Here is a 14,866-nt window from a genome sequence, read left to right on the forward strand (position 1 = left end):
GCACCTTAGGTATTAATTACCCAAACAACAAAATCGAGTAGAAAGGAGGAAAATGGAGTATCAAAACACTCTCATCAGTTTCTGCAATTTCCCCCTATTTATTACAGGTCCTTGCTTCTAAGGGGATTTTATTTTTTACACTGACGTACATCATGAAAGGTTAAAATTCACTGAACAGTCTCATCTAGATCTTGCGTTTTGCTCCTGTTGACACAAACCCTCCACATCGGGCATGACAGGAATCCAACATCTGCAGGAGGGGCAGTCTGGATAACTCTCCTTCCAGAATAGGCAGTCATGGCATCTGCTGGCAGAGTAAAATGAGCAGCAACCCACTCATTTTGGATGAGTGGCCATCATGAGGGATCTTATTAATGTTTATAAATATCTCAAACGAGGGTGTCAAGAGGATGGGACCAGACTCCTTTCAGTGGTGCCCAATGACAGGATGAGGGGCAAGGGGCACAGACTGAAGCACAGGAGGTTCCATCTGAATATGAGGGGAAACTTCTTTACTTTGAGGGTGCCAGAGCACTGGAACAGGCTGCCCAGAGAGGCTGTGGAGTCTCCTTCTCTGGAGACATTCAAAACCCGCCTGGACACATTCCTGTGTGATCTGCTCTGGGTGAACCTGCTTCAGCAGGTGGGTTGGACTAGATGATCTCCAGTGGTCACTTCGAACCTCAAACATTCTGTGATTTATGTAAGGAAAGACACCGTCCACGCACCGCCAACGACCAACCTCCAACGGCCGCCGCGCGACTGCACGCTCCTGGCTCGCGGGAGCGCGCGCGCAGCCGGGCGTCGGCGACGCATGCGCGAGGCCGGTCTCCTTGGCGCCGCGCGGAGGGCGAGCGCAGGCCTCAAGGAGAGGGAACCGCGGGGCTCGTCGCTGCTGTCGCCGCCATGTTCCTGTGTGCTTCCCTGCGGGCTGCGGCCGCACGCTCGGTAAGGGGGAGGCTGCTCCCGCGACACGTATATCCCCGCTGGCCGGGGCAGCGCGGCCGCTCGGCTGGAGGAGGCCGCGGGAAGGGTGCGGGGTGGAAGGTCGGTGCTGTTCGGGACGGGAAGCGGCCTCGGGGAAGAAAGGCCCGGTACAGCCGCTGGAAGGGCGTCTGTGCCGGGTGTCTCTGTCCCTCGGGGCCTGCCCGGGTTACCTGACCGGCCGTGGAGCTGCACTGCCTGCGTCAAGTGAAAAAGCCTCCAGCAGTAGCTGCTTGGTGCTTATTGTGCGTTACGGGGAAGCTTCCCAAGTGGAAATAATATTTCTGGCTTGCCCACGTATGTAAGACCAACTATTGGGAGAAAGCCCCTTAGTTTGTCCTGTTTCTTCTTAAAGTCTGAAACAAGTTTTGGTTCTTGGAAACAGTACAATATCTTTAGATAGAATAAAAGCTATTCATCTGAAGTGCTTGTTTTGGTAGGAGACTGCCTCTTACAGTTAGAAACTTGAAGCTTATGATGTGGTCCCTTCAGAGCTAAAGCTGCATATGTGCTATATTTACTTAGCATTTAATATGGTGTATACCATATATATCATCTTCATTTATAAGTTCTTTTCAGCATTGTCTGCAGAATTTCAGTTGTATTTGCATGTTCTTCTTATGCTTTTTAGCCTTTTGTCTAAATTTTACATGTGTGGTTCTTTGAGGGCACTCAGATTGTTGTCATGGCAGTGCAGTTCATTTGATGCGGTTCGTGTCAGTTGATAAAGACAGTGGACTCCTGGACAAGGTGGCACTTGGGAGTGGTCTGTGGTACACAGAGTTATCATTGCATCCTGGAGTTAATTTTGGCTTCTGACAAATAGTGGCAGGAGATGAATTGCTTCCCTGGCTGTTGCTTTCAGAGGAGCCAGTAGTGGAGAGCAAAGAGGCAATGGGTGCATAGCACATGATTGGAATTTTTTTCATTAAATATTTGATGAGAATTTGTATTCAAGGCAGATTAAGCTGTAGCAGAGTGTTACTTGTTTGAAGTTACACCTTTTAAGTTCTACATTGTCTAAAATGTTCAAGGTGAGTTAAGAGATGTGCTTTCCTAATAGTACAGGAGAGTCTTTTAGTATTCTTCTCTTGACTTAATTCAAATTATTAGTGATGATGTTAGAATTAATGGCTTACAATTAGAGTAGAAATTAAGCTGGTTCTGAAAGCAGTCTTTAGCAGTTATGTAAGTTATTAACTATTACTACTATCTGTTTTGTTTGTAGATAAGACAAATCCGATCTTTACATGGAACAGCAGTGTGCAATGCCAGTGGAGGAGCCTTATTTGTGGTAAGTAATTTCTGCCTCACTGGAAGGGAGATGTGTAAGGAGAGTTTGCCATATACTTTTTTAACCTGCCTAAAAGATTCTGAGAGGCAGAACTTGCTATAGAAGCTTGCTTGTTTTACAAAGAAGTTTTTTTTCAGTAGGATTTTTTTATTCAAGTGGTGATGGATTATCAAAAGGTTTTAAATTAGTTTTTTGCCTCATGTTTCTTACGTAAGTGAAAAATCTTGTTTGTTAACAGTAACAGTGATTTTAGCAGCATTTGTGTGTGTTTGCAGGTGAGACTGTTTAAACTTATTTCATTATAAAACAGATCTCGTTTTCTTTTTTTATTGAAGTTATTGAGTTTGCAATTGAAGCTTATGAAACTTTTTGCATGTGCAATTTCTTGATTTCTAAAATTTGCCGCAGAATTACTCTTAGGTCTGGGTCTTGCCCTGTTCACTACCAGCAGTTCTTGTTCATGTTATGTCATACAGTATGTTGCATAATGATTCATAATTAAGGCCATTAGGCATTATCATATGTACAAATAGTAATAGTGATTGCAAAAAAATAAAAAGCCCTCAAATTTAAATGTGTTATGCATATATGTTGTCTGTCTACCTCTAAATAGAACCCGAAGCATCTCAGAGAGGTGTATTCTGCTCCATTCAGGGCTTTAGCTCATCTGTAATTTGACAGCTGAATAATTTGGCATTTTTCCAACATTTAGTAGAAACCAGCACTTTAAAATTGACCATTTTGTTGAAAGCAGGTGCTCAGGATTTTTTGACAGATTTTTTTGTTATTGTCTTTCTGCAGCTGTCTCTACAGCTTTCCTTATAAGATGAAGTTACTAGGATTACTGTACATGCTTTGTATACTTTTCCAGAAACCTGACCAAGTATTGATGATTTATAGAGTGAGAGCTGGTATTCAAGGGATAGAGGAAGCAGCATAGGCTGAGAACTTAGGAAACTTCAAGTGCAGTTTGAGGTTGGTGAAGGCAGGCAAAAGATGTCTGGCATCATAGTGGATGTTGGTGTCGGGCATATGAAGCTAGATAGCTTTGTAAACTTCCCATTTTTCGAGATTTATGTAACTCCTCGAATTATTTGCTGGAGGCAGTACCCTGAAAATAGAGAAAGGGAAGTAGAAAAGAAAAACTGTGATATCTAGCTGGTTTATTTAATAGCATCATTCACTCCTTTTTGTTTTATTCCACAACAGAATTTTTACTAGCAGAGCATAGGAAGTTGTTTGTTTGGGGGGTTGTTTTATGGTTGGCTGTGTTTTTTTAAAAACAGGGTAATATTTGTTTTTCTTCCCATAGCCTTTTTTTTCATAAAAAATAGATGGATGTTATTGTGTGTGTAATTGTTTGCTGTGACTGCAACTAAAAACCTTCAGAGCAAAATCAGAAAATGGGACTTTTTTCCCCTATATATCTCTATGGAAAAAAAAAGCAACATTTAAAAAAGTCTTAGTCTACTGGAATATTACAAGAAGTGGTGTCAAAGGTTGTTAAACACTGCTTGTGAAGGAATAGTAAGCTTACCTGGGAGTAACTTTAGCCTATCGTGGTACTTTTTAGATGTCAGTTTATACACGAGTGTCTTGGTTTTGTTTTGCAAATCATATTGGTGCTTCTTGTTGCACTTGCCATATAGAAAATCTGTATGTGAGGAGGGAAATGCATATGGTGTATTTGTTTTGTAAAAGCAGGGGACTTGGTTATCTTAAATCTAGGATTAAAGGCAGTACTGATTTGCATGCCCTTGTATCCATTTACAGATTTTTTTCATGCAAGTTTTTCTTTACATGTTATCAGAAACATACAGAGAACATAAAGAGAACTTGTACTGGAACTGTTTCTCTTCTGAAATGGCCAAGAAGAGATTTTCTCTCAACCATTAAACTAAATTTGGTGCCATCACAGGCAGCTACATCACACTTCCAGAAAGAGTATATCAAACTAGGTAGGTAGTTTGCTGGTAGTAACGTTAAGAGAGCTGCTGCAGTGTATCATTTCTGATTGCTAGAGAAGGCCAGATTTCAACAGTATTTTACGATAGTTACCCTTCTTTCTTTACACATGCCCTTTCAATCTCTGACTTTTACCTGTCTTTAGCATCTTTAACAGCTAAAACTTAACTCCTTTATTTTGTAGTTTTCAACACATGGACTGAGATTCCTTAAGACATCAACTGCCAGGATGTGTGCTTTGTTATAGGGCTGCACAGGGGTTCAGTACAGGTTAGATAATTGCTATATTGTAGTTTTAGCTACTTGAGAAGGTGGTCAGTGAAGTATTTGGGTCTCAGAGCACTTCTACCATTCTTAATTGAAGAGAGATTTATATCTTGAGTTGTGCTGGAATAGTGACTGTAGGGTATTTTCTCCTTGGATGAGAAGTAATCAATTTCTTTTAATTGCTGATTCAATATGGACTCTTAACACATTGTTGCTTTAAACATATTTTCCCCTGCAGGCCACACAGTTCTCTCATTTTGGTTTAGAGTGTTTTGGACTGGTGTTTACCACAGGGCATATAGGTCAAGTTTCAGGCCAATTTTTTGCAGTATACATGAAAGCTAAATTATTCTAGTTATTCTGTTGTGATTCTCGAGTGCTCTTTAAGAATTCTCTGTGTCAAGAAAGATTATTAGATCATGGAAAATGAATAATAAAATGGCCTAGATTGGTGTAGCAAAAAGAATGTGAGATGACCATTTGGCAGCCTTAGTGCCTTCCTTGGGAGAGTACCATCATCTGTGGGGACAGCATGGCTTGGATATGCCTTCACAGGGCAGTTGTTCATGCTTTAAATAGGTTAGGCTGAATGCTATGCATGGAATAAAAACATACTGTGTAAGACATCAGGAAATTGGGGAGCACGAGAAGGGAATTGGGGAAGGTAAAAGCATGAACAGAGTTTGACCTTGCTTTTCAACAGCTTGCTGTAGTTGGTACAGCTGTAATTATTTGTACTTAATTTGTGTATGTTGGAAGCCTTAATATATTTGGTTTCTTTTTATGAGCATTTCCTATATGAGGAAAGACTGAGACAGCTGGGATTGTTAGAGAAGGCTGGGAGAGGGGGGATCTTATCAACGTCTATAAATACCTGAAGGGAGGGTACAAAGAGGACAGATCCATGCTCTCTTCAGTGGTGCCCAGTGACAGGACCAGAGGGAATGGCCTCAGAGAGCATCAGGAAACACTTTTTTTTTTTTTTTTAACTGTGAGAGTGGCACAGATCGCCCAGAGGGATTGTGGGGTCTCCATCCTTGGAAATATTCAGAAGAAGCCATCTGGATGTGGTCCTGGGCAACTACAAGCAGGGTGGCCCTGCTTGAGCATGAGGGTTCAGCCCAGATGACCTCTAGAGGTCCTTTTCAACCTCAACAACCACTCCGTGATTTAACATAGTATTCCTTCCAATTCGGGTGCAAATCAGGTCATGTAAGTCTCAGGTACACAGTGCATCATCAGACAGATGGGAGACTAGGGAGCACGTGATTGACAAATTCCTAACAGCTCAGTAGACCTAGAACCTTGTAAGCCTTCAATGAAAACTATCAAACTCTCCACAGCACAGAATTAGATGAGGCCCATTTAGGAAAATGAAAAACAAAAAAAGGTGACATGATCTTATGCTGTAGCTTTTACAATTGTGGAGACTTGCTGCACAGAACTGACTGTAGCAAGCTGTGGCTTCAGATATGAAGTCTTTATTATTCCTCTTCACATGCAGGATATTTAAGGATATCAGTTTAGAGATGGTACACTGGAAAGAACAGCTGTTCTATACAAAGAGGGAGATTTTAATAAATTAAATATTATTATTTGCAAAAGAAATTGAGATAAAGTAAAATTTTAACAGTATCAAATAGCTATGGAAAGCAAAATAGCAGCCTGTAATGAAACAGGCATGCAGATTTGAGAAGGAAAAGTTAAGTTTTGAAAATAATTATAATGAGTCGTGGATTTGATCTGAGCAGCTAAGATGTAGAATGGGTCTGTAAGGGGAAAAAAAATATGTTTCCAATCAGTTTTCTCTCCATCAGCCTCTTTTTGAGAACTTGCATTTAAATTGGTTGAAAACCCTCGCCAATGCTACACATGACGAGTCAAATCCTTTATCTGGAAGTGTCAGTCTAAAATAGTGGCAATTGTGTTCTTAAAAGCTGTTTTATGTCATCTTGTAGACCACTATAAGCAATATATTAATACTTAACCAGTTCCCTTTGAGCACACTAGTATTTTATTATCTTTCTGTAATTCCTGTTATTAGCTGAAAGTTATCCTTGGTGGTGAAGTATATACTGACTGTAGTTTTATATTTGACTTGGAACTGTGGTAGGGTACATGCTCTCAAATTGATAGTGACACTAGTATTGTCTGCTCCAGGATGTGGACAGTATAACCAAAGCAAATCTCTTGCTAGATCAACAAATGTAATTGAAGTACTTGGCCTTTTGATATTTCCATATTAAAATTTCTAAATCCAGGAATAGCTATAGCATATTTTAAGTTCTGCACTGATGATGGTCTTCCAGTTGCAAGTATCTTGCAATGTTAAGATTTTTCATTAAGTCCTTCTCTGGTTAATACAAGTGCACTGTGGAAACTGCAAAATCACCCTAGATTACTTGAAAAAATGATCAAAGCCAAAGTCAGTGAAGTGGGTTTCTTTCTGCTAAATATACTTTTAAGCTTTATTATTAGCTGGTTGTAGATTACTTTTAACATCAAGGGTCAAGTATACCTTGCATTTTTCCCCAAACTTTACATTTAATTTGAAACTCTCTCAATTTGGTAACTGTTTGAAGTTTGGATTGAAATTTAGCTATGAGTATTGTAAGGATACCATAATGAGGTGCTTGGAGATAACTGAAAATTTTGTGCAGGGAATTTTTCTGGTGGATAAGGATTTTTGTCAGATCTAAGATTTTATTATAGGAAAATGTCACTTTCTTCAAGACTTCCAAATTTGTATTTTCTGAAAACAGAAGAACTAATTTCAGTTTCAGGTTTCCCTAGAATACCACCTTAACTATATGACAGGAATACCTTATTTTGAAAGTATTAATACAATATTCTGCTTCTTCCATTCTGATTTGGAATTGTATCTAAAAATGTTGAAATCCATTACAAATCAAAAGAATATGTAAAAATGGGTTAATGTGTGTTTGAATGTGCAAAGTTGAGTTGTATAGGAAGTTTCCTGATGAATTTTAAAATTTAGGTGGTCGGTGGCTCATGAGAAAAGAAAAAATGGGCTGTTGTGTTCATCTCTTGTTGTTTATTAAGGTATTAACCGGACGACTCTTAACCTACCTGTGATGAGTCTGAATGTAATTGCCAAACTGTATTAACATGTTAAAAATGCATATTATGATAACACCATATTCCTCAATAAATTTTTTTCATTAGGAAATAATAGGAATAAGTAATTATTTTTAGAGTGATGAAATAATTATCAATATTTTTGTAACATTCCCAGAGATATTTATGACTGAGTACTATGAAATTTTTATCTGGAGTATATCTGTTTTTTTCAAGCAACTCAGCTCTAACAGTCTAATGCAAAGATGTTTTACAACAGTAAATCTGTCCTGAATAATTCCCTGACAACCCTATTTTTACATGTTTTCTTTTTCTTTTCCTGAAGCACAGAGATAGTCCTGAAAATAATCCAGATACTCCATTTGAGTTCACACCTGAAAACCAAAAGGTATGCAGAAAAAAAAAAAAGTTAAATACACAGACTTTGTGTTTAGATCAGCACTGATTTATTTTTCCTCTTTCCCTTTAAAAAGCGAATAGAAGCCATTGTAAACAGCTACCCAGGGGGCCACAAGTCTGCAGCTGTCATGGCAGTACTAGACTTGGCCCAAAGACAGCATGGATGGTTGCCCATATCAGCTATGAACAAGGTATTTAGTACTTGATTATCTTTCAAGCATAATTTTTGGTTTTCTTTAAATATCTTATCAGAATATTAGCATTTATTTATCAGAGTACTAACATGGGAATTTACATGTGGCACAGAAATATGAGAATTCATTATGAGACTACATTTTAAAAAATAAAAGGGAAACCTAATGAGGAAAACCCAAGGCTCTGTTGTTTACATAGTATTAGTCCATTTCTAGAAACTACGGAAATTCCGAAACAAAAATTACGTGAGCCCTATTTGGATAGACTTTTTTTCCCAGAACCATCCTGGAAGTAGGAATGGAAACTCGAAGGATTTTGTTTGCTGCTGAATTTGAGGAAAGAAAAAAAGATAACAATGATGGGGTTTCTCTTCTCTCGGATTAGTGGCAGTACACACACTACCAGGATTGTACTTAATCTCTAGGCCTGTAAAGATTTCTGCAAAGCAGCGTTAGTGTAGTATCTGTCATGAGTATTTTATAATGCCTCACAGCAAGTGTCCAGAAGACTTAACAAATTATTTATTAAAATTGTTTTAAAATAAGCAAGCAAGCATCTACACTGCTCTGAAGTGATAGTTTGCATGATAGTAATCAAGTAACAAGAAATAAAAAATTCTAATTTCTGTTCATATAAATAAATCTATCTAATTTTGTGTTACAGTGTGTCATATCATCAGTTTTAATGTGGAAAAGGTTTAAATTCAATTAAGGTATGCTAAGTGAGGCTTGTGAGTGTTACAGAAATTAAGTGTACCTCTAGGGAAGGGCAAATTTCATCTTCTCCTGTTTCTACACTGTAGTATAAAGCTTCAAATTCCCAGTAATACTTAACAGGAAATATATTTTTGTTACATCTGTATTATGTTTAAAATGATCTTAAGATTTTTAAGAGAACAAATATTTTCCGTGGTTTGTTATTTGCCTGCTATAGAGACTGGAACATAAAACAGTTTTGCTTTTGAAAACAGAGTCAGTTCTCAACCTGAGCAGTTTGCCAGGGTTCCAGGTTAATGAGGTCAGGGATACTTGCATCAGAAGTATCCCTGGAGATGGTGCTTTGCTCCCTATTTATTAGCTGTGACGCCAGTCCGCAGATGTAGCCCTAGTGTGTCACAGAACCTGAGACAGACATGCTGTATGTGAATTAGGTGAGTGTAGTACCAGCCTATAAGTATTCCCTTACCAAAAGGCATATGTGGGTTAGCATGGGCAGATTTGTCCAAGTTAGTTCATTCATGCAGCAAAAGAGCAGAAGTGCAGTATGAGCTGGAGCTGGCAATGGAAGCTGAAACCCATCTGACTCCTCACATCTGCTTGTGTGTGATGCTAGATGCTGAAGGGAAAGTGACTTGAGCTCCTCACTGTGCTTATCTGTGGCTTAGTGGATTTTGTGCTCGAGCAGGGTGACTCCAGTCAGAGTAACTCAGGTGTCTTTCTTTTATTGGCACTTGAATACCTTTGTGCTTTGATACCCATCCCCTCCCTCTTAGTTATCCCTTACTGCAGAGGACAGGTGACTTTACTGAAATGGTTTATTAAAGGCCTTTACTGGTACCCTGTGAGAATTCAATGTAGTGTCTGTTTTCCCTTTGTTACAGGTTGCTGAAATTTTAGAAATGCCTCCCATGAGAGTGTATGAAGTAGCAACCTTCTATACAATGTATAATCGCAAACCTGTTGGGAAATACCATATTCAGGTCTGCACTACCACGCCTTGCATGCTGCGAGACTCTGACAGTATTTTAGAAGCCATTAAGAAGAAACTTGGTATGACACAAATTTGTAACACTTTTGTAATTTTTTAACCTTTGTTTAATGCTACTGGAAGTAAATTTTTTCTTACGGTGGGGTCAGAGTGATAGTATTGAAAATATAGAGTGAAATCATTGGAGAACAGGCACTAAACACTTCAAATTTCATATGTGGCATTTATTAGTTATTTTTAAAGATTTCAGTACAGTAGAGCAGAAAAGGCCAAGGTCTGGAGTGGCATTTACTAGTCTTAAAGTGGTTTTAAATGCAGTTTGCCTGGAAATGCAGTATTCTGATATGACCCTTGCACTAAGAAAGTCAGTCATTTCCCATGTATAGGAGAGGACTCTGAATGCTATGGCACTTTTTTATACACCAAATAAGATTTTTAAGGTATATGCTATATGAAAGTTTGGGTTGGTTGGGAGGGGTGGGGTTGGTGTTTTGTTGGGTTGTTTTGTTTTACTGAAAGTGATGGAATCATAGAATGGTTTGGGTTGGAAGAGACCTTAAAGATCATCTAGTCCAACTTCCCTGCCATGGGCAGGAACACCTTCCACTAGACCAGGTTGCTCAAAGCCCCATCCAGCCTGGTCTTGAACACTCCCAGGTATGGGGCATCCACAGCTTTTCTGGGCAACCTGTTTCAGTGTCCCATGACTGTCACAGTGAAGAATTTTTTCCTAATATCTAATCTAAATCTGCCCCCTTCAGTTTAAAAGTCACCTCTCATCCTACCACTATGCTCCTTGATAAGGAGTCCCCATCTTTCCTGTAGGCCCCCTTTAATTACTGGAAGGCTGCCATAAGGTCTCCCTGGAGCCTTCTCCTCTCCAAGCTGAACAACCCCAACTCTCAGCCTGTCTGCACAGGGGAGGTGCTGCAGCCCTTGGTTACCTTCATGGCTCTCCTTCGGACCCATTTGAGCAGGTCCATGTCTTTCTTACACTAGGGGTGCCAGAGCTGGACACAGGACTTCAGGTGAGGTCTCACCAGAGCAGAGTAGATGGGCAGAATCACCTCCCTGGACCTGCTGGCCACACTTCTTTTGATGCAGCCCAGGACACTGTTGGCTTTCTGGGCTGCAAGCACACGTTGCCAGCTCATGTCCAATCTCTCATCCACCAGTGCCCCCAAGTCCTTCTCCACAGGGCTGCTCTCAATCCCTTCCTACCCCAACCTCTACTGATACTGGGGGTTGACCTGACCTAGGTGTAGGACCTTTCACTTGGCCTCGTTGAACTTCATGAGGTTTGCATGTGCCCATCTTTCTAGCCTGGTAAGGTCCCTCTGAATGGCAAACATGATGTTAACATAATTTATAACTTAGGAATTCTTCATGGAAAAAGTCAATTGGAGAGTGCTGCATTGTATGAAATGTAAGGAAATGTGGGTGTTTTTTTTCTCTCCTTGTTGGGTGGTTATGGGAGGAAGGGGAGATAAGATCCACTACTAACTTGTTGTCCCTGTCTATGAAATTGCAAGCTGGACTAACATTTCGTAAGAACCACTGTGATAAGAGCTGCAGAACAAAATTTCATATATTCTGTTGTCTGGAAAAGGCATATTTATATGAAATTTGCCTTAGTTTGTTACTGCAAAGATAGCTTAATTTTAATTGAAACTCTTAGCTTGAGAAATCAAAGCATTAAGGATGATTGTGTAGCTCTTACTGAGATGGAGGCCTTACTTAGACTTCTATTAATTTTTCCCCCTTTTAATAACTATGGAGGAAAATGGTGCTTCTGCATTCTTCCTTCCATGGAATATTTTGTAGAGATGAAACTGATATGTTTCTTTGGGTAACCTGCCCTCTGGAGAAGGTCTGTATCTGTATCACTAGAACAATAATGTGTTGTGGAAGCTAAGTATGGGAAATAAGCCTTTGGAAATAAGCCTTTGTGTTAAACTCAGAAGTTGTGGATTTGTAGCTACCTGTTAATGCTTGGATCTTGGTTAATTTGGGAATTCAATATTCAACACTGTCTATTAATGAATTCTGTATCAGCACATGAAAGCTATGTTTTCCCTATTTTTCCATTCTGTTGTATCGATTACTAAAAACGTTCTTGAGTAGAGCCATTCTGTTTCTTTAAATTGTCAGTTCATGGTTACTTTTCAATAAATCATACCTGTAAACCTGTAAATGATGTCTCAAAAACATATCTAATGACTGACTTCACAGTTTATTAGAAACTTTTGTTTAACTGAAACATTTTGGATTAAGAGGATTTAATTATGCAAATGATTTTAAGGCCAAACTACAAGTAGTGAGAAGACTATGGAGTACTTAGACTCATGCTTTATTAATCTTGTTTAAAAACCATTGCTGAGCGTAATACTTTTTATTGGTTTAGGTATAAAAGTTGGAGAAACAACACCTGATAAACTCTTCACGCTGATAGAAGTGGAATGTTTAGGTGCTTGTGTAAATGCACCGATGGTACAAATAAATGACAATTACTATGTAAGTATTACATTCCCTTTTAAAAATATTACTTTGCTGGGTTATCTGTATTTTCACTTTTTTCAGATTCTGAAGTTTTGGTCAGTTACTTCAAATTCCTATTGGCAGGGACACCTTATAACCAAGAGGATGGGTGTCAAACTCATTTTCACCAGGGGACCACATCAGTTTCATGGTTGCCTTCAATTTATAGTCCTAAAATTAAATTGGGCCCTTTGAAGGCAACCGTGAGGCTGGTGTGGCCCCTGGTGAAAATGAGCTTGACACCCCTGACCCAGAGCATTTTTTAGTTTCTTGGCTTCTTTGCGAAGCACTTCATCTGTATCACAGTGTATCAGTGTATTTTTTCCTTGCGGTTACTGTCTTGATTTATACAAGTGGGGTAATGCATTTTTGCAATAGTGGTCTGTCCATAAATCTGGAGTTTTAACATGGGTATTATTTGAGCTTTAAAAAACACTTTAAAGCAGTCCGTTGGAAAATATGGACTGATTTAACACTATTTTTAAACTTTCAGACTTCTGAATTATCCCTCACTTTTGGATGCCATCAGAACAATGGAATTAATGAATTGACTGAATCCAGCTTTAAAAAAAATAAAGAAATATTTTTTGTTATCACAGTCGGTTTAATTTTTAAGAACTGTTCTCTTGAACTGTACCCACATTTTTTGTCACAGCTGACACCATTTTACAGTATGTGCAATGGCATGCGTATAGTGGGTAGGCAGAGATCCAACTCACTAATATACCAAAAAAGCTGAAAACACAAACACATCTTATAGATGACCTGTGTGAACATTTAGTTTTAACATAAATTCTGTAACTATATGTAAAACAAAACGACAGTAGGCTTTTTAATCTTCCTAATTCTTTAAACTCGTATGTGTGTTAATGGACAGGATCAAAATTACCTCCGCTAGGATCACACCTAAGAGAGCCACTAATCTGATGAATTTTGAGTGCTGCAATTAGCACAGTTGCTGACTCTCTGTTTTGCCAGTGATGTTTTTGTTTTGTTTTTTAACAGGAAGATTTGACACCCAAAGATATTGAAGAGATAATTGATGAGCTAAAGGCTGGCAAAGTTCCCAAACCTGGCCCAAGGTATGTTTTATGTATGTAACACTGGCCAAATACTTGGAAGCTGATCCTTTTAAGAAACTAAATTCCCATTCTAGTGATTTGAGTTCACAGCCTACAGCGAGAAAGCATTAATTAATTTACTGAACAGAATGGCATGTATCCAGTGCCTTTCCATGTATTCAAAGCCAAAAAGAATTGGAAAGAACTGAGAATTTTCATGTTCTTGATGACTGACCAGAGCAGCATGAAATGTGAAAACACCAATTCTGATTTGCCTTAGTACCTAGTAGGGGAATTATATAACCTTTTGGATTTTTTTTTTTTGGTCTAGATAGTGTGAATCAACAGTTGTCTGCTGGTTATGGTGTGGTGTTTTTTGTTTTGTCTTATAATTTTTTAAAATTACTGATAACTATAAAGATCACAAGTTTGTGAAAGAGTTATTATTTCTGAACTTTACTTATCTATTATTTCCCATTGTTCTTTGTTAGCCAAACTACACGTTTGTCTGAATGGAGGAATTAATTTTACTTGGTTGTTACCTATTTCTATTGTTTCTGTAATGACATTTTTGAATACAACAGTCTTAAAACAGTTACAGTTTCCAAACAGAAGGAAGCATTTTAACAAAACTATGACTGATACAAGTGGATACTGCCTCTGGTATTAGTGGGAACAACATCACTTTTGTCTGGACAACCTATAAATAAAAAAGAAAACTACTGGTCCTGTCTTTCAGTTATGAAACTATTTGTCCCTACTTGAATTTCAGATCTGTTTGATGTAAGAGTAGCATCAAACACTTCTGAAGGATGAACAGAAAGAATGAAAGAAAAAGTGGCTTTAATCAGATTTAAATCAGATTCATAACTATTTTATATCCAGTGATGAAACAGTATCTGAGGTTATAACAGTACCAGCAATGCAATGAATAAAACTGCTTTCATTTTTCAGGAGTGGACGTTTTTCTTGTGAGCCAGCTGGTGGCCTTACTTCTCTGACTGAACCGCCCAAAGGACCAGGTTTTGGAATTCAAGCTGGCCTCTAAGGATTTTTGTAATATAACATGAACTGCCTGAAAATAATAAAATAACTTTAATCTCAGTAAAATTATGTACATTCTAGTACTTTTTTTTTAAATGAAGAAAGCATCAGCAATTAGAGTATCTAACTTACCATGGTTTTAACTACTACAAAGCATGATCATAGTTCTAGATTATAAGGGAAGTGCTTCTGTAGACTGTAAAGTGACTTACTGAAAGAATCCACTTATTATTACTGAGAGGTGAAAGTTGCATCTTTTGATCTGTCATTGAAAATTCTTTCAACATTTTCTAAGGTTCTTTGAAGAAGCAAC

General features: G+C 38.5%; 1 protein-coding gene across 1 annotated transcript; it reads left to right on the forward strand.

The window, feature by feature from the left end:
• Positions 1-814: 814 nt before the first annotated feature.
• Positions 815-14,619, forward strand: NDUFV2 (NADH:ubiquinone oxidoreductase core subunit V2; the record flags this gene model as incomplete). The annotated part of the gene is given in 9 exon segments (XM_080340294.1): positions 815-893; positions 896-948; positions 2,213-2,278; positions 7,935-7,997; positions 8,083-8,199; positions 9,804-9,972; positions 12,315-12,424; positions 13,454-13,530; positions 14,464-14,619. Coding segments are annotated over 9 exon segments (828 nt in total). The 3' UTR covers positions 14,558-14,619.
• Positions 14,620-14,866: the final 247 nt, after the last annotated feature.

The sequence above is a fragment of the Nesoenas mayeri genome, assembly GCF_963082525.1.
Source record: "Nesoenas mayeri genome assembly, chromosome: 2".
Classification (NCBI taxonomy): domain Eukaryota; kingdom Metazoa; phylum Chordata; class Aves; order Columbiformes; family Columbidae; genus Nesoenas; species Nesoenas mayeri.